Here is a 24,750-nt window from a genome sequence, read left to right as displayed (position 1 = left end):
TCAAAAATGATTATTTGTCAACAGACCACATAGGTAAATTCAATTTAATATTATGTACACGTACAAAATTTAGACCACAAGAGGAGATATTAATGTGGAATCCTAATGACATGAATATTATACCCATTTCACAAAATCACAAACCTATTCAAATTTTCACTTCTACAGCTACAGAACGTGTCACACACTGGATCTGTACCTACTATGATGGTTCTATAATTCATATGTATGGTATCTTAAACACTAATAAAAACTTTAATATCACAGATGAATAATTCAATTTTCTTTATGATTTATTTAAGTACAAACCTCCCTTTGTTTACGAAGATGTTCTACAACAACAAATTGGGACACACTGTGGTGTTTTTCCAATTGCATTTTCAGTTTGTATTGTCTTGGGTATTTACCCAATTAATCAAACATTTGACATTTCTTCAATGCAAAATCACCTAAAACTCATTTTTGATAATAAACAATTACTTCCATTTCCTGTGGAAAAGCAATCTTCTGATGAGTTAAAGAAACAGGGTAGATCAATAAAAATTCAAAGAGGTAAAGATACATGAAATTGAAGCTTCTAGAAAGAATTTGGAAAGCCTTTCTGAAACTTGAGAAAAAGTTCACGAAAGACGAAAAAGGGTTCGTAACAGTGTTTCTCATAATAGAACTGCCGAATCTGAGGTAGAAAGGGATGCTAGATTAAAAGAATGAGCTCAATCTCTAAAAAGAGGTGATCAAAAGAATCTGAGAAAGAAGTGGAAGCTAGATTAGAAAGAATGCACTCAACCGCTAAAAAGAGACAATCAAAAGAATCTGAGGAAGAAAGGGACACTAGATTAGAAAAAATATGCTCAACTGCTATAAGCAAGAGACTGAACTAATCTGAGGAAGAAACAGCTGCTAGATTACAAAAAATGCAGTCAATTGCTGAAAGGAGGAGGTTAAACGAACTTCAGGAAGACAGAGCTGCTACGTTGAAAAATATACACTCAAAAGCAACACCAAGAACTGGAGTTGTAAGGTAAATTTTGCTTTTAAATATAATCCATCGACATTGCATGAAACCGACACTAATATAGTGACTTGGGTCCATATCAACAATATATTGTCACTGTAAAGCTCTTAGATGGAAAGGAGAGAGTTTAGGCATATGCTGTAAGTTTTACAATTGATTTTACACTTGGAAAATAGCTTTAAAACAGAAAAGTATAATGATAATGAAAATAACAATTTCAAAGTTATTTTTCGCGTTGACAAAATATCCAGCCAGAATCATAATGGACAGTACAATACACCTATCAATAATGAAGTTGCTGTATTAATAGCGGGCCATGATTTTCAAAAGAGAGATATTATTTTGTACTCAAAAAGTAATCAACTTTAACGTATATCTGAAATTCACAGATCTTATGATGCTCTTCAATATCCTCTGAGGTTTCCATATGGAGAAGATGGACACCATACTAAAAAAAAAAAAAACTATTAATCATAAACAGTTTCAACAATGAATTTCTGTGGATTTTGTATCATGGCTAGAGAAAACGAAATTAACCACCTGCAGCTCGGCAATCAATATTTAGTTGATTATGTATGCAAAAATAGAATCAGAATGTCTTTCCTTTATCAACAGTAACCAAAAGAAACTTAGTGTAGGTAACTACATTCATCTTAAGGATGCAATAAACAGTGATGGAGACATTTAAAATTTGGGCCAATTAGTTATTTTGCCTTCATCCTTTACAGGAAGCCCGCATTATATGCACAAATAGACTCAGGATGCAACAATGTATGCAAGGAAATTCATTAGACCAGATTTATTTTTAACTTTCACAACCAATCTAAAATGGCCAGAAATAACTGACATGCTATTAGAGGGTCAACAAGTTCACAAAAGGCATGTCATTAATAGCAGAATTTTAAATTTAAAAGGTTAAAAAAAAGTAATGAATTTGTTAACAAAAAGAAAAATCTTTGGCACAGCAATTTGCTATATGTATTCAAATGAGTGGCAAAAACACTTGCCTTATGTACACATACTGCTGTGGTTGGAAAAAAAATGATGTCTAATGAAATCGATTCATTCATCAGCGTGGAATTTCCAGGCAACAACACATCAAGACTCATTATTGTTTTCTATTATCAAATCCAATATGGTTTATGGTCGATGCAGCTTACTAAATTTTAAATCGCTTTGCATGAAAGATGGTAAGTGTTCAAAGTGATATCCCAACACAGTGAGACAATAACTGGAGAAGACAGATATCCTGCAGACAAACAGTGATCACCTTAAGAGGGAGATTCACTTGCTGAAATTAAAGTAGGCAGAATTGATGTGACTACTGATAATCGATGGGTAGTACCATATTGTCCTCTTTAATGCAAAACTTTTAATGCTCACATTAACTTCAAGTTTTGCAAGTCAGTTAAATCAGTTAAATATATCTGTAAACATGTAAACAAAGTAACTGATCAAGCTACATTTGCTATTGTTACTAAAGAACTGGGGGACTTGGCTCCCTGCTCGCCTCAGTCACTCAACCCCCACGCCTGTGCTACACACCAACCACTTTGCGTCTCTGCCGCTTGCACTGTGAAGAGGGGAACTGAGCGCACCCCAAGGAGATGCGATCACTACCTCAATACCCCATCTTAAACGGTGATACAATGGGAAACACAGTGTTTTTGTTTTTTTTTACCTCCTCTTTGCTCGATCAGCTGCTGGCTTGCTGCTACAGCCGTGCCACAGGATCTGCATTTTGCGTGGCTCACTTCTGTCATATCACCTATGTCCATATATTCGATCTCTTTTTGCTTTTACATTTTCATCAAATCGCATTGAATTTTGATTCAGTGTTTGAAATTACATCACGACAACGCAACATATAACTTCCTGTGAGTGAATATCATTTCTTACTCTCTCTTACAAGAAATGCGTGCGACATAACCACACAGGACTTTTCCAAATCTCTTTGCATAAGCTCTTGTCTCGCGGGGCTTTCGGCCGTGGGTGTGGTTACATCGATTGACATGAAGATTTGTCTTGCAGGACGTGAAAGTGTCTTTGAGACAATCATGTCTCGTCTCCTTCCAAGACTTTTTTTTATAATAGAGAATTCTGAGATGTATCAATACCATATAGGGAGTTATACAACTTCTTCTTAAGCTGCATGGAGGATTTTATTTGTCCCTACTCATAAAAGATACCCTCCTGTTGTAAACTTTGGTGTTCATTTAGAAAATGATCAGTGTGTTTATTTTACAACAAGTAACATTTCAGAACGAATCAATGAACCACTTATTACCATCCTTAAAGCATTTTTGGAATGATGTTCAATTGACTATTTTGCTAAGACTTTGTTATACAAAGAAGTACCATATTATTATACATGGAACGGGAAAACATTTCAAAGAAGAAAGCAGAGATCGCCCAATAGTAGGATTTTCGGATGTCAGGAAAAGCAATGCTCTTGGCCATGAGTATGTTGCCCATCCAAATAATACAGAATGTTATTATTTACATGTCCTGTTATACAATGTTAGTTGCAATAGCTGTAGTGTCCTCTGGCATTGCTGCCACTTTATTGGAAAGGAGGGGGGGGGGCAACCACTCATTTGACTTTTAGGTTGTCATAACAACTAACTTACAGTGAAGCTCCTGTGTGTAATGTCAAGAAAGGGACTCCTCTAGTTCAACTTTTAAAAGATGGTGTGGTTATTATTTGGAATGACAATATTACGTCCCAGAAAGGGGGAATACAAGCGCTGAGCAGAGCAATTAAGGACGTAAGAAACAATGTAAACTTAATGGTTGGGAGAGTTCAGTTGAAGGTTCTGTTCAGCTGGTACATTTTCACAACTGCTTTTGAAAACAGGCAACGGGCATAATAAAAGAGACTTTTAATGGAGGTATTGAAATTCCGAATAACCTTGGAAACTTGGTCAACTTCGTTGAAGAACTGGCCAAGAAAAATACCGAGATATTATAAATTTACATAAAAAAGTGATTCGTTGTTATGTGAAACAGCCATACTATCGCCTTAAAATTACATTACTAATGAAACAATTATCTGCTTGAAAAAATACATGGTGATAAAAAAAAACTCTACTGATTCTGCTTAGATCATGAAGAAGCAGTTCATTTTCCTATTGAATTTTTGAATTCTCTAAATCCTCCTGGAATTGCTCCTAATAAACTGTTCCTTAAAGTTGGTAAACTAATAATGCTGTTAATCTAAATGCTTCAAAACTATGCAACAGTACCCATTTCAGAATGACTGCATTGAAATCAAATATTACCGAGGTCTCATTAATAACTGGCTGAGCAAAAGGTAAAAAAACATTTATTCCTTGGATTTCAATGATCCCCAGTGACTATCATTTTGAATTTAAAATACTGTAATTCCCTGAAAGAGTTTGCTTTGCTTTAACTATAAAAACAGGCTCAAGGGAAAACTCTATTGGTTGCTGGCATTGATTTGCACAAATCTTGCCTGTCGCACGGCCAGTTTTATGTGGCATGTTCAAGAGTCAGTCAGAAGAACACTTTATACATTTTGGCAAGACAAACTAAAAAACTGTTATATAAAGAAGCTATAAGAAATTTAATAAAATAACAATCATGTTTTGTTAAAATTGTATTTAATCCATTTGTATGTGCAGAGTATAGCACGGGTCCAGCTAGTATTATCATAAATATTTCTTATAATTAGTTAAAAGAGTTTATAAAATGAATAAAACCCTATCAGGGAAAAAAATTGATTGGGCTCACTTTCTGCAAACAAAATTTCCTACTGGTAACCACTGTTATCACTTGATGCTGTTTTAGACTTTTTTGTACCTAAACATATGAATCTGGAATCTCTTGCCACTTTTACCTCATACCTCACATGACACTACCTGAAATCACTCATGTTTTGCCAATTAAAAGCTTAGTAGAAGTTTCATGATTTGATGGGCGAGTTTCTAGTGGTTCAGTTGGTCTTTGCAGTCAAACCTCTAACAAGCATGTCTTCCTTTATAACAGGCGCTGTGTTTTTCACTCCCCTAAATATGTCCTCCTAAGGTAGGTAACATTAAAATGCAGAATTTGTACATTTACAAGAAAAAATAAGTAGACTAAAGAGAAACAATCCACTCCATTATTAAAACAGATAGTTTGTACAAAACTTGAGCTGAATGTTTAAATATGTATACAAATTTTAAAAATAAGATTCTTAAAACACAGAAATACAATTAGCAAAATTAATTTCATTGCCAAAATAAACAATTTCAACAACTTCTGAAAATACCATCAATCTTTATGTTGATAAACTGTGCTGCATATGTAAAATATATTTTCTTAAGCCCCATCACATTAAATTATTTTTTTTCAGGGATTTTTAATTGCAGGCTTCATTAAGTTTCGCTTTTGAATTAAGTTCTAGAGGCTGACTTATGTGTACAGTATGTTAGGCAACCAATGAAGTCCAATGCACGTAAAATATAACGGATCACAACAGAACAAAAAAAGAAAAAAGGGGAATGTATTGTGACTGAACTCACCATAACAAGAAGGCATTAGTACAACTCCGGCTCTGTCAAGCAGCACATTACTGCCTATTTATCTGAATTGTGTGCTTTACACCAGCCATCCAGAGTGCTTAGATCTTTTGGTCAGTTGTCTCTTGTTGTCCCTCATACCAAGTGTAAAACCAAGTGGGACAGGGCTTTTGCAGCTGCTACCCCTCGCCTATGGAACTATTTACCTCGTTACATAAAGGAGTCTACAATGGAACTGTTTAAAACAGGATTAAAAGTCTCATTTCTATTCACTTGAATTCCGTGACCTTCAATAATACTGATGGTTTCCTCACTGTGATTATATAACATTACTTCTATTTATTATGTATTTTATTTATGTTTTTATATTTTATTTCTATTTATGTTACTCATTTGTTTTCTTTTATTCTATTATTGTAAGGCACTTTGGCCATAGCATCCTATGTTGTTTTAAATGTGCTATATAAATAAACTGACATTGACAGTCAGAAAAAGGGGAGAGCTCATTATCCAATTTTTTCATGTGACAAGATAAGCCACTGTAATTGTCAAGTTTGACATCCTCTCTGAAGTAGTTTAATATGATGCCTGCTTTAGCCTTCTCCTAAAACTAAAAACATTTTCATCATTGCAAAAAGGGCGGTATTTTCCCTGCATGTACCTAAAGAAGAATCATAACACTACAGCACCACTTGGTCTATAAATTAAGTAAATTTAAAAATAATCACCTGTAGCACCTCAAAATGTACAGTAACAGGTAATTTGCTAGCTTGCTCATGTAAAGACTTTGCAGGTATTTTTAAATATTTACAAGTTATCAACTCTGCTGAAAACCTTGTCAAATATTATAAGGAACAATAAATATTGGAAAAAATCATAATAAGAAGGAACACAAAGTTAAAGGAGGATAATAAAAAAAAAAAAAAAAAAATCAGAATAATGCCTCATTAAAGATCACAGCTAACAGGTTATAGCCCACTAGCTAACTTTATGTTTATAGTAACAGGTAATAGTTTACTTATTTTAAAGAAATCTGGTCCTGATCAAAGCTTAAGCTATTTTTCAGCCCAGCTGCAGGCCCACTTATGCAAACATCTTGTTCTTTTAGATCTCATCAATTCTTTTGAAACAATTTGCCATAGTATATTGTTTAAGTGCCTGGTGATACTTGTCAGTGGGTTCCCTCTTTACTCTAGGTGTGCCGTTTAGTATACAATATATGCATGCTTTATTTACTCTGTACACACCACACCATTTCTCTCCATTGATATAATGAAGAATTGCATTTTACACAAAAATTTTAATCATAATTTTGCCTGTTTCTTGAATCTATTCAACATATTGCTGTTTAGACTATATTACAGGCTTTAAAATATTTTAGAAAAAAACAACTGAGAACTAATACAAAGTTTGTTACATTATGTTCCCATTTGGCAAAACAAGGTCCAGAAGTCTAGAGTCATATTCTAATCAGGAGTTTGCAGATCCTCCAAATCTATGTGAAATTTTCTCCTCGTACTGAAAACTTTCTCCCACATCACAAAGAAGAGTGTGTCAGCTAAATTAGAGACTATGAATTAGGCCTGGGTGAGTGCAAGTGTGTCGGGAGATACTGTTGTCCCATCTAAGGTTGTTTCCTGATTTGCACAACGCACAAATGAAACAATGACTTGCAGAACCCCTAAATTAGATTAAGTGGATTTAGGAAATAGATGCATGTTAATTGTATAAAAGGCAAAACACAACACTTTTAGATAAATTAAAGTAGGAAAGAAAATGCTCAGGAAGTAAAAAGGAAACAATGACAGAAAATGCAAAACAAAAATTTGTGTAACCTTTGCTTTCAAGATGAAAAAAAATTAGGAAAATGGAAAGATGGCTGGAGGAACCTTCTTAAAATATACCAACATATGTTTATTTTTAAAAATTAAAAACAAAGGCTAAAAATAATAAGTATCATTACAATCACCAAAATTGCAAGTTATAAAAAACAGTCAAGTTCTTAGGAAACAAATCATATTAAGGTCATGTCAGATTATACAAGTTTTTCAGCAATTGTTTGTTGTAACTTTATTTGCATAATCTTAGTGAATCGGAGGCAGTAAGTGGCACACTTCAATTGACTGTCAATTGCCAAGTGTGACATACCCAGCAAATTACCCCAACTGGTCCGTGAATTGCTCCGACAAAATCAAACAGGTTTGATTTGCCTATAGTTATAAGAGCGGGCTTTGTGGGCATAAGAGTGATAACCAATGAATGATCGTCAAACATGGGTGTTTTAAACGTCACAAGAAGAAGAGAAGCTCATCTGTCTATCTTGTGTTTTTCATACCAAGAGAGGTTGGGGTGGGATGGGGGAGTGGTTCGGCAAGATGAGATTGTAATTGAACTTGTCGTAGCTGTTAACTTTTCACAGTGCACCGGCTCCATCAGGCAGTACACTATTGGCTGTCACAAAAAGGCAAGAGCACAACTGTGGTGGATGGTCATCATGAAGTCATTAAATCTAACATGCCCTTCTAGCAACACAATCAGCAAGTGTAGAAGTTGTGCAATATTATATCAGCTTTAGAAATTTATGAGGCCAAGGTCTCCACTCTATAAATAAATTTAGTGAGATTTATCCATTTTTCAGAAAAATACACTTTTATTATTAATTTCCTGAAAGCTTCATTGTAAATGAATGTTCACCAAATCAACAGGTTGTTATTCGAAAATCCCAGAACACAGACATTTTGCAACATCATATTAACCACACATCTAGTTGGTATGTTTCATTAGACAGCATAAAAAATAAACAATATTTATGACGAGAAGGTATTTATTTTATTATTGCCAGATGTAAGAAATAGAATCAGGAATAAATCACAGGCCGAGTCAGGACGGTCAACACAGCCACTGCAGAACACACAAACTTTTACCAGGCCAGGTTAAATTGACGAATAAACCTTATCTACATGTCTTTGAAACTGAAGGAAGTAAACCACAGTACACCAAGGAAAAATCACATGGACTCAACAAAAATGCTAAATTCCACTGAGTGACTAAGCTGGAATTGAGAATGCAGTCTTCTGGAGCAGTAAAGCAGCAGCACAAATAACAGTACCACAATGCCACTTCCTCAACATAAAACATCCATCCATCCATCCATTTTCTAACCCGCTGAATCCGAACACAGGGTCACGGGGGTCTGCTGGAGCCAATCCCAGCCAACACAGGGCACAAGGCAGGAACCAATCCTGGGCAGGGTGCCAACCCACCGCAGGACACACACAAACACACCCACACACCAAGCACACACTACGGACAATTTAGAATCGCCAATCCACCTAACCTGCATGTCTTTGGATTGTGGGAGGAAACCGGAGCACCCGGAGGAAACCCATGCAGACACGGGAGAACATGCAAACTCCACGCAGGGAGGACCCGGGAAGCGAACCCGGGTCTCCTAACTGCGAGGCAGCAGCATAAAAACATAAAAAACATAATCAACATAAAAACATAAAACAAATAAACCAAATATTCAATACCTTTTCAATATTAATCTGATGCTTTTTCAGTCGTTCCAAATCAGTGGGAATTGCAACTTTTACAAACTTCTGAATGGGAAGCTCCAGACGACGAAGAGACAGTTTTTCCACATCACCTGCCATAATGCCAGGATGTCATGACAAATTCTCCAACATCTGTTCTTTTCATTGGACTTTTCAAAAAGCTCTGTACTAGAGAAATAGGAACAGGAGGTGCAATCATAAGTCGAAAATACACTCAAAATTGTAGTTTATAATGTAGTTAGTTAAAACAGTCAAAAGAACTTAAGATAAAAAAATAAAATTATTACAATAAAAAAATTATTTTTATTTATATAAAGGGGAAAACAGACCATTCACTTTTAAATATTTTTCCTCTGCTAACTCACAATCATTGCTATTATTGTTAAAAAAAAAAAAACTGAATTTTATACTCAATCAATGCTGGAACCAAGCAAAACCACATAAACCAAGAAAACCTACCAATCAAATCGTATTCCATAATCTGGGTGTATAAACAGCTTGATTTCAATTCTTACATTCTAGCAGTCGCAAGCACACTACAGTAAGATTTACACCGTTCGAAGACAGTGATTGGTTTTCATTTATTGCGGGGACCCCAGGAACACACCCAGCCTTGACCTGGCACATATACACAGGGACACTGATAAGCCACACAATGAATCGATAAATGAAGAATTTATTAAACAAATAATGAAGAACATAAACAATATTGTTTATGTTTATATTCCCTGACAGTGATAATTATTTGCATATGCTATGAGTAAACAATTAAACACAAACAACAAAGTCCACCACAGTCCAGTACAGCAGAAGCAGATGACAACAGAGTTTGGAATAGAAAATCCTTGTGAAGAGCCCTATGAAGGAAATGTAAAGTCTTGTCCTTCCAGGTGCCCATTGCAGTGTGAACAGCTGATGTGACTGGGACTGCTCTGCAGAATGAAGACATATCTAATCAAAATGAAACCACACGTACATGCAGACACAGGACAACACATGCATCCAGACAAAACTGTAATTCACTGTAGTTGAAGCTATAATCCAATAGCGTGTGTGATGCAATTAAAGACTGTTGATTGTCATCCATGCAGCGTCTTATCTCCTGTTTAAAGAGTCTGCTTAAATAACCTTTTGTAGCAATCCCTGCACCTCTGAATCTGCCTAATAGTGTAATACTGCCTGAACTGCTGGGAGCTGCAGGCAATTTCAAGTACTGTATATACTTGCGTTTAAGTTCTTCCACGGATAAGTTGGGGCTTGATTTTACCATATAATTTCTTGTATTTTTATAATGTCGGTCGTATTTTCAATCAGAACAAAAAGTGTTTCTCATTAACTCAAGATGGACTTAAGACAATCCATGATTATGTGCTCTCTGGTGCTATTTAAGCAACCCTGAAAAGCAATCATGGAGAACACCAATCATGTTTCAAAAAGAGACAGATGGGAGTGTATCGTCTACAGATAGAGTACCTGTGACTTTGAAGTGTGATGGTTATGAGATATACAGTGTATTATGGAATAATTTAAAAAGTTTAGAGTTTTAATTGTTGTAAGATGTAAAATGTAATAATGACACTGGCAGCCTTGAACAAGTTGAATAAGAAATAATACTTGATTTATAACAAAACAAAAAAAAAAATGCTCTTGCTCTTAAGAAAGCAAGAGAGGTGTCATGGCAACCCACAGCAGACTGATCCTTAAGTACATTACAATTCTTAATTTTTGCATTGCAAAATGGAATGTTAATAGCTCTATTCCAATTAAACGTTCCCTATGAATTGCCAAGCTTGACTATAAATGTAGTAGTGGGTAAATGTCACACTTCAAAAATACTTTAAAAAATTATTTATTCAGTAATGTAAAGCACATTTGGCAGATTATATACAAGAACATATACCAAAATTATTAAAATACATATAGCTTTGCACTTAGCATCCAAACAGAGAGCTGCTAATTCTTTAACTGATGGAGGGGGGAAATTGAATACAACTCCTGTTGAGGAATTGTATCTCATCAAAATGGCTGATTACATTATGAGACTGACCATACAAGACTTCCACAATATGCCAATACTAGAAAAGTACAGAAAAAACAAATTTATAAAATGGTATTGTACCAGCATTACATGATTTTTCGTTCCAGAAGCAAATGTTGGCTTTTCTCTTAATCCCCCCAACACTCGCTAATGAAATTGTGGAAAAATATCTGTCTTGTACGCTTCATAAAACAAAAAACTACAGGATTTGACGCAACAGGGAAGAAAAAAATTCTAAAGCTATCCTCTAGTTGGCAGCACTGTTACTAGGTAAATATATATGCAGCTACAAATTATCTCATACATCAGGCCTTGACAGTCTCAATGCCATACAAGTTAATTCGTACTTTGCGCTCAAAGTGTTTAAAGGACTCAAAGTATTAAAAGGACTTACCTCTGCAACGATTCTATAGAATGATATGTATTTTTACTAAGGAGCTTGGAATTACCGTTAATCGCACACGAGACTCAAGAGATTTCATCTCTTTGTGTGTATCTTTCAGAAATATTATGTTTAAGAAATTAGAAATAAAGATATTTTTAGACCCTCCAGAACCAAACAGCTAACAACAGGACATTAATCAATGCAATTTGTACAACACTAGGACTGGAATCTGCAGTTTGTGAAAGTTATCAAGCCACAACGTCTACGAGACTATTTGGGCCATGTTTTCAACTACATGATAAAGTAGTGTTGTTAAAAAGTGTGTAATTGATGTAGTCTACTAACACATGCTACATGCTACACTTACAAAATCCATTTTTCTTTTAAAAACAGAGGACATTTTTGGATGGGGCTTGAATCTTGCTTTGTGTTTTTCTATATAAATTTATTTTATTTCTATTTTTTCTTTGTATTCTCTGTATTCATTTTAAAATAAATGGTTCTCCCGTTTATTATGTTTGTTTGCCATCGTAATAATCTGGTTTTCAAAAATTAACTTTAATAAATTTATATTTATTATTTATTTAAAACTTTCTTTTATTGGAAAAATAGCATACATTTGGTGAATTTTTTTTTTGTTGCTGTGGAAAAATGAAAGCATGTTTAATATTAAAAAAATGAAAGGTGATGTAGTGTGTTTGAGCAGCTGCTTTGCAGCCTAAAGGCTGCCTGATGGAAGGATCTCTTTTTGCTTATCTGGGAACTCTGAGAAGAAATCTTGGCGCTCTCTCTCATATGCCATCTTATATTGTGTCAATTCTCCAAGATATCTTTTGCCGTTAGATGTATGCTGTACACTTAAATTTTATTCAAACTACAATGCCACAGAAAGAAAGGCATAATAATATAAACTCTTCTTACTAAGAAAACAATATTAAAAATTCAGGCATATGCAGCTTCATTACTGTCACAATTTATCTACACTTTCTGCTTACTTGAAGGCAAGAAGGACAAGAACCCTGTAACATAAGCTGAAAATTCTTTACAGCCATTTGCGAGTATTCAGATCAAACAGCACAAACAATTTTTCAGTATCTTCTGGTGAGCCCATGAGGATATTGCTGCTCATTTCAATCAATTTCTTAATATGTCATAAATACAGTAAATGCTGTTAACTGACTTTATCATTTAAATTACATGCCTTTGACTTCACTCTGTTTCTGGAGTCTTATAAAATGATCAAATCTGGAGTCTCCATTATGAAATTCAGAAGTACAGTATGATCACCGCTGTCATGTCTTTTACAGCAGAAGAGAATAGAGTCCCCACAATTTGTTGCTTCAGTTGAGTTGACTTGCTTATTAAGACAGAGTTGATATTTTTTTCTTTAACCAGCAAACTACTACAGTAATGCAGAAATAAGATGTCCTTTGCAGATGTTTGAATAAAACATTTAGAATAAAATAAGACTTAAATATGACATGACTGAACTAACCCACTGTGATACACAAATCTTTGAAGATGCTTGCTCTTGAACAGGCTTTACACAAATTGTCAATGAGTAAAACATTACCTTCATTAGATCAATTCCAGCCTTCTTCTCCTTTTCCTAGTTTCTAGGGTTTTGTAGATGGTCATTGCAAAACTCAATGTTACAGAAAAGTGTATTCTTTTGAATTTAAACAGGTAATGTGTAGGAATAATGTGAAATTTGAGTATAATTATTTGGGATTTACAATTTTGATTTGCTGATGCCATTCACGAAGTACAGTATTTATTTTCATTCGTTGCATGTAGTCCCTCTTTGATGTCTGCAGAATTGAATACATATGCAAAGCAGTGCATGAAGTGGATATACACAAGTGTTTATACCATATGTGTTACTCCAATGTATTAACATGAGGGATGTGGAACAGTAGCTTCAAGCATCGCAACACAATTTATTGGGTTTCCCCATTAGAAATTTAACTACCACTATTTAAAACCAAAGTTTCTCCCTTAAAGTTTGGAGCAGCACTATAAAAGAACGGGGGTGAGATAGTGGGGGTCTGATTTCGGAGGCTGGAGGTCAGTAAAATGGAATGGACAACTAAGATGAAAGCCGGTACACATCTAAGAGTGCTGGTACTCAACAGCCAAAAACATTGCTTGCTAACCAGTAAGTACTGCATCTTCTTTGAGGTTCGCAGAACTTTCCCTTTCCTTTTCAGAACTTGATCATGTCTCTTTTATCCTGTCCAGAACACCACTCTTTCTTCAATCATCCATCTATTCTGTTGTTTAGAAGTGCTATGCACATGGCCCGTCGATCACTTCTGCATCCTTAATTTGTATAAATCACATTCTCAGTACAGCACAAATTATCTAGGTTAGCATAATAGTAATAAATATCAAAACAGCTAACAATCTTTTCGAGATTTTAATTCTCTATTAGGGGAGAAGGGTTATCCCTAAATATTGATATATCAAAAATTCTTTCTTAGCAGACAGTTACTGCCCTAGAAGTACTATATCAACCTGCCACATTTCAGCTTTTTAATTAAATGTGAAATAGTGTTTCTATAGATGAGTGAATGATTGAACTCTATAGTTTTTATACTGTTTAGTATAAAATAAAAGTAAAATACAATGAGGACTACAATTCTTTGCTGGTATGTGTTTCAGAACTATATTTTCTATACAGTTTTTATATTATTACATGAAAACAGCAAAGGTATGGAAAATGAAAAGTTTACCAAACATTTTCCATAACTGTTAAATTGTAAATTGTTCAACAAACCTTTACAATCATTCATTTTATCAATTATTTGTGATTTTCACATTCAAATTCTAAACATATATCCATTCATCCATTTTTTTTAACCTGCTTACCCAAAGCAGGGTTGCAGAGAAGCTGGATGTCATTTGAGCAAGCATCAGACACAAGGCAAGAGCAATCCTTAAGACAGAATGCCTGTCCATCACAGGATGAATAGCACACACACAAACACAGGGTAATTTAACAACGACCATCTTGCACGTCTTTGGACTGGGAAAGGAAACCAAAGTAGCCAGTGGAAGCGTAACATTAACATGCCTCAACGACTCAAAATTGAACAAAAAAAAAAAAGACCTTGAACCCCAGCCATGGGAGGAACTCTCGTTAAAATACAACATTCACATATAGATGTATAGATGTTTTGTTTTTTTTTACAGTATGTACCTGCTAGACAATCCTAATTCTTGAGGTATAATTACAAATATGGATTAGCATTTTAATTATGAAGCATTTGTTTCCTTCCCAAATATATACTGTATGATTCACACAAACAATAAACACAGTACAAACCCTTAAAAAAGCAGCAACTCTATCAAATGTTCATAAAATGTTTATCAAGATGATACAAGGCTAACACAATTAACAAGTTTACAAGTAAAAGAGGGAAAATTTGCTGTTAAGCTAGCAAACCAATTACTAGGCAGCGACTTCAAATTCTTCATCTTTTTTTCTAATTGAGAATGTAAGCTGCAGTACTTAGCACATACTCGCTCATCATCCACACTTCAAAGAAGCAGTGTGTCCAATTAAAGGACTAAATAAAAAAAAAGTATGAATTCATTAAAGTAGCTTTTCCTGCCATGCACAGGACAATGTCTCGAATTCCTTTATTTTCTCCCCACTTTCTGTATCATAAAGCCTAATATTCTAATTTTCTCTATGATAAAGTGTTCCTTACCAAGAAATCTGGTTAAAGGAAGTAAGGATTTTTGGAAATTGGGCTAATTCGGTTTCAGAAAACAAACATTGATTTAGCCAATCCTGCATTTCTGAAACAGATTATGCCAGTATTGTATGATCTGTGAGGCTAAAGATGGGGATAACCCAGTATCCTACTTTTTGGAACAGGATCAGGATTTGCAAAGAAAGATTTGACAAAATACAGCTCAGTTACTACTATAACCATTCCTATGAAACTAACCTGCAAAAGAGCAAGTTTAACAAAGTATTGAGGTCGCTATAATTAGGAAACAGCATCCAAACATAAGATCAAAGGCTGTAAATGCCCTTTCAGAAATTCGGATCACAGATGCACTTTTTAAAAAAACAGAAAAAGCCAATGAAATGTTGAAAATATCATGCCTGCTCTTGAACAAGCAATAAATGAAGAAGCACAGCTCCATTGCCAAATTCTTCTTCGTGAAACATAATCGGTAGGGATGCGCTGATCGATTGACCAACAATATCAATCAGCCATCCTTCACTAAAAAAGACTTGATATGTGATCTTCCAGCCACTGCTTTTCTAAGCTTTACAGTAAATTACCTGCAGTGCTCTTTTACATGAGACATTACGGTAGTTGAGCCAGCGCATTTTCCTTTTATGTGTAAACAAAGTCAAGGTTTGTTTACGAGAGCGACAGGCAATTGGAATATTAGCCTTTATGTTAAAGAAAATGGTGTAATAAACTGAGAAAAAGGAATCTAAGAAGTCATCCTGTACAATTAGACAAATGGCAGGAAAAGCTACTTAAATTAATAAAGTTCTCTATCTAAAATAAAAAAGTTCTGAATTCATTAATCTTTGTTCTTTAATTAAAATGGATACTGTTTTAGTTTGGACAGCAGGCTTGTTTTAAGTGCAGCAACAAATTTGAAATTGTTGTTTAGTAAACAACAGGCTTGTTAGCTTTAACAGCAAAATGTGTCTTTTATTTAATTAACCCGTTAAGCATGTTAGTCTTCCGTCTTCTTGATGAAGAGCATATGAACATTTGATACTTTTGCGCTTTTTTAAAGATTTGTACTGTGTGTATAATATCACCTCAAGAATTATGAAGGTCTAGCTGATACACAGAAAAAAAAAATTTTAAACCTGTATAAATACAGTAAATTTATATTTTAACAGCAATAAAACTGGGAAATTTTGATTAAAAATTATTGAAACCTTTAAGTGCTTGTATATTTACATTAAAGCAGTGTTAAATTGCCAATATCTATAACTGATTGTGTGAGAGTATAGGTATTTATTGTACAGACACACACACCTATCTGTATATCTATAATGCTATGTTTTTTTGTTTTGTTTGAGGAATGGTAAAAACTACCTTTTTTTAATTAAGCTTTGTTTCAGACAGGTACATTACAGAAAAAAAATTAATAAGTAATATGACAGCTTGTAATTATGAGAAGCACTTTATTTTCTTTTGTGCCATATGTATGCCAAATGTTTGTATATATTTTATTAAAATGTGTATTTTAAGGAAATTGTTTATTTTAGTGTTATATAGTCACTGAGCAACAGGCCTACAGAAATTCATTTTGTAAATAAAAAAATGAACAGTTAACATCTGTGGTCTACAGTTTAAATACACAAATACTGTACATTTTAATATAAGACATAAGGCTTTTATGCGACTGGTTATGCAGGAATCTGTATCAGAATTGGCAGATCAAGTAACACGAAATCAGTGATCGGTACTGGTCTGATCAGAGTATCCCTAATAAATGAAGGACAAAGGACTAAATGTTCTGGCATGTCACATGTGTCTGCATGGACATTTCCATTTTAAATCAGACGTTTTAACATATTTGAGCAACCTTCTAAAACATGTTCAGTGTCAAACATTGCAGCTTTAAGTGGACATTGATGAAAATCATGGAAATTTCCCATCATCTTGTTTTGGTAAAGGGAAGATTTCTTCACAAAACTGGAGATGTCACACATATCAGCAGAGCAATCACAAAAATGTGCCTAACTAAGTGGCATCTGAACACACACACACACACACACACACACACACACACACACACGCGTGCATGCACATTGGCTGTCTTCACAAAATGGAAATAAATAATCTCCATGAAAGAAGAATTCCAAAAAGTCATAAGTGGGGCAATTGAATTCAAACAATGGCAGCATTCCTGAGCAATAATAACTGAAAATAGACTGGCTAGTAGAACAGGCTGTCCAGCATCATCCCTTTGGAAGCATCTTTTGACCTTTAAAGAAATACCTCTGAAGAATCTTCACTTCAGCAGACACCTACAGTCATTGCTGAAATTAATCAGCACCCCTGGAATTTTCCCAGAAAATGCACCATTCCTCCCATAAAATTGTTGCAATCACAAATGTTTTGATATACACGTTTATTTTCTTTATGTGCATTGGAAAAACAAAAAACAGAGAAAAAAAAAGCAAAATCTGACATCATTTCACACAAAACTCAAAAACCGGGCTGGACAAAATTATTGGTACCCTCAACTTAATATTTGGTTGCACGCCCTTTTGAAAAAATAACTAAAATCAAGCGCTTCCTATAACCATCAACAAGCTTGTTACACCTCTCAATTGGAATTTCTGACCACTCTTCTTTTGCAAACTTCTCAAGGGCTCTCAGATTTGAAGGACGCCTTCTCCCAACAGCAGTTTTGAGATCTGTCCATAAGTGTTCAATCGGATTTAGATCCAGTCTCATTGCTGGCCACTTCAGAACTCTCAAGCACTTTGTCTTCAACCATTTCTGGGTGCTTTTAGAGGCATGTTTGGGGTTATTGTCCTGCTGGAACACCCATGACCTCTGACGCAGACCCAGCTTTCTGACACTGGGCCTTACAATGCGCCCCAATATCTTTTGGTAGTCTTCAGATTTCATGATGCCTTGCACACAGTCAAGGCATCCACTGCCAGAGGCAGCAAAACATCCCCAAAACATCTTAGAACCTCCACCATGTTTGACTGTAGGTACTGTGTTCTTTTCTTCGTAGGCCTCATTCTGTTTTCTAACAGTAGAATGATGAGCTTTACCAAAAAGCTCTACCTTGGTCTCATCTGTCCACAAGACGTTCACCCAGAAGGATTTTGGCTTCCTCAAGTACATTTTGGCAAAATCCAGCCTGGCTTTTTTATGTTTCTGTGTCAGCTGTGGGGTCCTCCTGGCTCCCCTGCCATAGTGTTTCATTTCGTTCAGATGTCGACGGATAGTTCGAGCTGACACTGTTGCACCCTGAGTCTGCAAACAGCTTGAATATGCTTTGAAGTTGATTGGGGCTGTTAAGCTACCATTCGGACTATCCTTCGTTGCAGTCTTTTATCAATTTTTCTCTTCCGTCCACGTCCAGGGAGATTAGCTGCAGTGCCATGTGTTGAGAACTTCTGTATTATGTTGCGTACAGAGGACAAAGGAACATGAAGATCTCTGGAGATGGATTTGTAGCCTTGAGACTGTTGATATTTTTCCACAATTTTTGTTCTCAAGTACTCAGACAATTCTCTACTCTGCTTTCTGTTCTCCATGCTTAGTGTGGCACACTCAGACACACAACAGAAAGGATGAGTCAACTTTTCTCCATTTTAACTGGCTTCAGGTGCGATTGCTATATTGCCAGCACCTGTTTCTTGTCACAGGTGAGTTCTAACAAGCATCAGATGCTTGTAATAATACGATTTACCCACAATTTTGAAAAGGTGCCAATAATTTTGTCCGACCCATTTTTGGAGTTCTGTGTGACAGGATGTCAGATTTGGCTTTTTTTCCTCTGTTTTTTTGTGTAAAAATAAAATAAACATGTGCATACCAAAACATTTGTAATTGCAACAATATTCTGGGAAAAATTCCAGGGGTGCTGATAATTTCGGCCATGACTGTATACCCAATATGCTCATTAATGCATTTGTGATTCAAGGTCTGGCATAGAATAAGGCAACAATATTAATTCCACAATGTATTGCAGTTCATTTCAATTATGGCTTTAAAAAAAAAAAACAAGCAAAGTAATCTAATGTAAATCAAATAGTCAGTACAAATATCAATGTGCTCTCTTTTCCATTCTTAAAATAATACATGATGCCATGCACATAATTACTGTACTAAAGTTGAGGCCAACTATCTGACATCTCAGGTCTGAACAGGGTAATTTACCATTTAAGAGTGGGTACTAGGGAGTCTTCCTTTGTAAATGTGAACATGAAAGTACTGTAATTAACCTTTGCAATCTTCTGGCACACAATTACCAGACAAAACATGGTTCAGTGTTACTCCAGTTCTGGAGGATATGCTGATAATCTTCATGTACTGCCACTAGAACTAGCCAAAAGGCTGTGCCCTCAGTTTCTCAGACTTGAAGTCTGTGGTTGATCGGATTTTCATTGCTAAATTCATAAGGGCATGTAAATTTTGCTGTGAAAGCAAGTTAATCCAGGTCAGCCTATCGATGATTGGGTGAGCCGTTTAAAATCCAGCAATTGGGAAAGGACTAATCTGTGAAATTGCACTAAAGGACAAACTTCATCCTGAGGTCCACGATTACTTAATCTATCTTCCTGGAACAGATTCCTGTTCTCTATTTAAAAGGAACTTTGCAGCGCAAAAAAAGACATACTATCTCAACTACCATAATACCCCAAGTAAAAAAAACATTTTTTTATGATCGACCAATTCACCTTGTCTTTTGCAGCAAAAATGCTGGCCAATTTAGATCAGCATCTGATCAATTGCAGCATCACTAATTGTGTACCAATCAGTTCTGACTTTTAAGCAAGGTAATGGTTCCATGATGGTAATAGGTGAAAGAAATGGATACCTGGGTGAGTGCGGTCTTCGATTACATGGGTGGACATTTCCTGAACCTTCATGTGTACAGGTCATCAAAACACTCAAGATTCAGGCCAACAACCCTTTTGCTTTGCAAATGAAATGCTGCCGTTTTTCTTTTAAATAACCAGATGAATTGCCATACCGTATAGTTACGTATAAAGTGGAGATGTAACTTTCCAAAGCCTGTACTGATCTGACTGTTGAAACACCAAGTTGCAGGAGGAAAAATATATACAGCTGATCATTTTTGTTGAGAAAAGTTATATTTTCATTCCAGTGGTAGGGTGCTATGAAATTGCAATTATTCTACCCTGTTGGCAGTGACTCCATTTATAGCCAGAGGATTAGGGGATAAAAAGTGTCTCCTAACATCCACACCCATTTTCATGGTTTTTAGAGTATTCAAGCCGAGATCACTTAGGTTGAATGAAACGGCCAACTTATTCCCCTCCTCAAGAAAACTGGGCAAGTATTTATAAAGCATCTCAGAATTACTCCTAAGAATTGTACTAAAAATCACACTAGGATAAAAATTTGTCCTAAATCAAAGCAGGATGTAAGAAGTATTTACAAAAGTGCTCTAATCCCAGTCCCAGCTAAGAGCACAAATTCACATCTCAGAATGAAGGATGTTATGAGCACCTCTTGCTGTTAATTGACACTCATGATGACGTTTTGTAGTTTTCTGATACTAACACCAAGGCTTCAACACAACAATAAAAACAACAACAATAATAAAATTAGAAGGAGAAAAACAGAAGATAAAATTGAATACTAAGCTAAGCTGCACGTAACTTCTGCCAATTGACTGCAACAATTTAAAAAATAATGCAGTAACGAGCACGGAGATGGAAATACTGAGACACACACACATAATGAGAATTAAGCCTAATAACAGGCATGTTTAACAATGAAAAATCCACATCCATACTTTCAGAAGAATCACCTTCCTGCTTATGGCCACAGCAAGCGCCTAAATTAATACTTACTGAATCTATAGTAGCTGTGGCTATAAGTTGCAGTCATTGTTTCATTGTTCCATCTTCCATTGTGCCATGCCCTGTTCCTCTCCATGATCTTCGCTTATCTTCTGCTAGACTCTATTTATCCAACACCATCTAATGCCTCCACCTGCCTACTTGAACCGTCCTGGGCTTGTAAAATGTAATGCAACTATTCCAGAGGTTCATGGAATGTGTGAAATTTCACTGTCAATCACCTACCCAGCACTGATTATCTTACCACAGTATAGTTTGCATCAATGACCACCTGTGTGCTAATACTTTGATATCCCTCAATGACTGCCTGTGTGCTAATACTGTGATATCCCTTGAATTCACATATGAATGTTCATCCATACTTGGGGCAATGATCTTTGTGTGTGTCCCGACTTGCATGAATGCAACTTGTTTTAACATTACCTCACGTTGAGTGGTGAGTAACTGCATAATCTGTGTATTACCTCATGCCCTGTAATGGAGTACAAGGTTTGGTGCAAAGTGACATACACTAATCATTACTATTGCAAAACTGCATCTTCCCTGTGACCAAAACGTTACCGTGCTCATGGATTTCAAGGTCACAGCTCCATCTCACTCCCAATTTAGGATAGAGACTGAAAGGATGCGACAAGCTAAGAAAAACAGATTTTTGCGAAACACTGCTTTGTAAACAGGCGAGTGCAATCTTAATGATCAGCGGCAGAAAGCTTTTAGAGATGCCAATGTTTGGTAAACTTTAACTGTTTCTTAAAAATTAAATATAAAAACTGGCTAAACCAAGAAGTAGAACTGGGCACCCAGGAGGTAGGCCAAGTCAACAAAAGGGCCACTTGTGAGTTAATTTTCTCTTTTTTGAACACAGGTTTTTACCTGTAATCTTGTTGTAAATGTAAAATGTACTGAAAGGTCTTTTAAATTCCATACCAAAATGCACTACTACCTTTACATGAAAAAAATAGTCAATACAACAATATTTGGCATATACATGGAATATTATATAAAAATCGGTCAGTCAGTCATTTTCCAACTCGCTATATCCTAACACAGGGGTCTGCTGGAGCTAATTCCAGCCACCGCAGGGTGCAAGGCAGGAACAAACCCCGGGCAGGGAGCCTGCCCACTGCAGGGCACCCACACACCAAGCACACACTAGGGGCAATTTAGGATCACCAATGCACCTAACCTGCATGTCTTTGGACTGTGGGAGGAAACTGGAGCACCCGGAGGAAACCCATGGAGACACAGGGAGAACATGCAAACTCCACGCAGGGAGGAGCTACCACTGCGACACACTATATAAAAAACAGACCCCCACAAAAAAAAAAAAACTATCAATAATGCCTTGTTAAAATTCCAAAATGCAATAAATAAGGGATAGGGATTTGCTTGAGATTAATTAAGCATTTGCTTTTATTAATAAGTCTAAAAATAATAACAGGCCAAAATCATATTCAAGATCCAACATAATGACTAGCTTTGCAGAACTGGGATTATATTAGTGGTTGAAGTGGGTGGGAAGGGGGCCACAGTTTAGTAACCCTGGACTAGCCCATGAAAGAGGTGTGCAGTGGGCCCCAGGCTTTAACGTGGTAAATTAAATATATACTATGTAGCTGATGAAGGTACATCCTTCACACATTTAGTTTCATAGATCGTACTGCAAACTCTAGTAATTACTGTAATTGACTTGCTGTCGAACTCTTCTGTAACATAAACTGAAACCAAAATTTTACCTGCGAAATATGATGAACACGTATGAAAAGTACTCATTTTCAAACTGATTACTCAAGAAGGTCACACAGATAAAAAAAAAAATACAATACTAGACATTTTACTAGAATCCATTTAACTTCAGCAAATTTTTCGGAAATGATGGCAAAACGGATACATAGGACTAGAGTGATGAAAAAGTATGCTGCTAGCCAAACCCTGGGATGATTCTCCATTTTTCCGTATATATTTTACGCATGCTTAAATAAACATTAGTTGGGTTGTGCTCTTTGTTCATTGACCTCGAGCTTGTAAACCCGGATATCGCCTTAAAGTCCGTCATTCTGACACGGCACAAACTGGAAAGAGCTTTGGCACACTAATCACAAGAAAGAGGAGACCACTTGAGGTACCCAAGACAGAAACCCGTTACTCTTATAAGAGAATAAAATGTCTTTTTATAAAATCATACAAAAATAAGCCATACCCAGAAAAATGAAACAGGTTAAAATTCTTTATAAGCAAAAAAAACTAAACGAGCTGATACTTTTACAGCCCCTTTTTACCACACCTGCCGTCTACAGACATTGGCATTACAATGAAACACGAAAAGGCAAAATATATTCAATGAAATCATTTCTAGCCGAGCAACCAGAGTCATCGCAAAAACATTATTTGGTTTAGATTATAAGAAAAAAAAATCAACAAAAGCAACAAACGGAAGAATTCAATTAACACGTACCTTAATTAATATATTTGAGAAAAACACAACTCGTATACAGTATTTTTAAGTACCTGTACAGTCGCCAACTTTCGTATTTGTAAACAACACGCTTTCATTTCCTGCTTCCGGTCATGTGGGCTCTGAATTTAAGTCCGACTTGATTTCTTGGGAATGAAGTAAATGGGGCGGGGCTTTGGAGCAAAGGGCGGGAGAACAGACGCGGAGCACCTTGGAAATGTCCGCCCTTTTAAGTAAAGTGTTTCACTTTTCCAAACTGTGATGTGAAAAGTTTGTAGTCAATTTTATGTGCGCGGTCGTAGCGACAGTTCTCCTCCTGCAGCTGCCAATGTAAAAATAAAAGTACTTAGTTGTATTTTTTCTTGATTTAGATTTTCTTAAAGCAGCTATAAAAATTTTTCTCAATGGGGAATTATAAAACTTAGTTATATACAAATTATATCTTATTTAATTTAGATATAAAGAGTATTTGTATAAAAAGTTATACTGCCTGCGTCTCTTCTCACTGGCTTGTTACAAAACTAGCAATTAGTCTTTTAGGCTAAATTCCGTTAGGGACGCTTCAACTTTTTGTGCATGATTATGTGTGTTGAATTTTTATTTATTTATGTATTTTTTATTTTAATTCTTTCTTTTACTTCTGTGTAAAGCACATTGACCCGCATATTTTGTATAAAAATAATCTATATAAATAAATGTTATATACATATTAGCTATGAAAAGCTGGGTTAACAAAGCTGCCCGTGTGATCCTGAATGTACATGTGCCTTACTAAATATTCTAACGACCCCGAGGTATGAGGGACGGTAGGAATGGAACACGGACTGCTGATGAGTAAGTAGCACTAAAAATGACCATTGGCATCTTCAGCAACCGCTTCTGCGCTTATGTGTTGTGCAGTTCCTTCGTATCTTTGCCATTTCATAAGCGATGTCTGACATTGTCTGACCCTACCGTACTCTTCTTATACAGGTCAGAGGCAAACCGTATGCCACTCTTTTCTCCTGCTCTGAGAGCCGACCCAAGGCCAGAGTTCACATCTGAAAGATGCTGGCAACAGCATATCAGGGTTAATGGACTCAAGCAGCTGGGGGACATGTCTAACGTGCCCTCTAAGTGCAGTGTCCATGTCCATGCAACCCCCCTTCAACACCACCCTCAGCTGATTTTATGCTGGCTTGTCCAGGTAGTCCCATGCTCTCGGCT

General features: G+C 35.9%; 1 protein-coding gene across 3 annotated transcripts in view; it reads right to left on the bottom strand.

Annotated features, from left to right (window-relative positions):
• Nucleotides 1-23,659, bottom strand: part of stx17 (syntaxin 17) — a 73,717-nt gene extending 50,058 nt beyond the window's left edge. The window contains exons 1-2 of one of the 3 annotated variants that reach the window (XM_039736621.1): nucleotides 23,598-23,659; nucleotides 9,072-9,263 (exon numbers count right to left, since the gene is read on the bottom strand). In XM_039736621.1, coding sequence (XP_039592555.1) covers nucleotides 9,072-9,194 — 123 coding nt within the window. In that variant the 5' untranslated portion in view covers nucleotides 9,195-9,263; nucleotides 23,598-23,659. Of the gene's footprint in view, nucleotides 1-9,071; nucleotides 9,264-23,544 lie in introns of all 3 variants that reach the window. The other 2 variants (XM_039736622.1, XM_039736624.1) reach the window with 2 other exon arrangements.
• Between the last annotated feature and the right edge of the window lie 1,091 nt (nucleotides 23,660-24,750).

Source organism: Polypterus senegalus, chromosome 15 (genome assembly GCF_016835505.1).
Source record: "Polypterus senegalus isolate Bchr_013 chromosome 15, ASM1683550v1, whole genome shotgun sequence".
Lineage (NCBI taxonomy): Eukaryota > Metazoa > Chordata > Cladistia > Polypteriformes > Polypteridae > Polypterus > Polypterus senegalus.
Note: the sequence above shows the minus strand (reverse complement) of the source record. Positions and strands in the feature narration are given on the sequence as shown.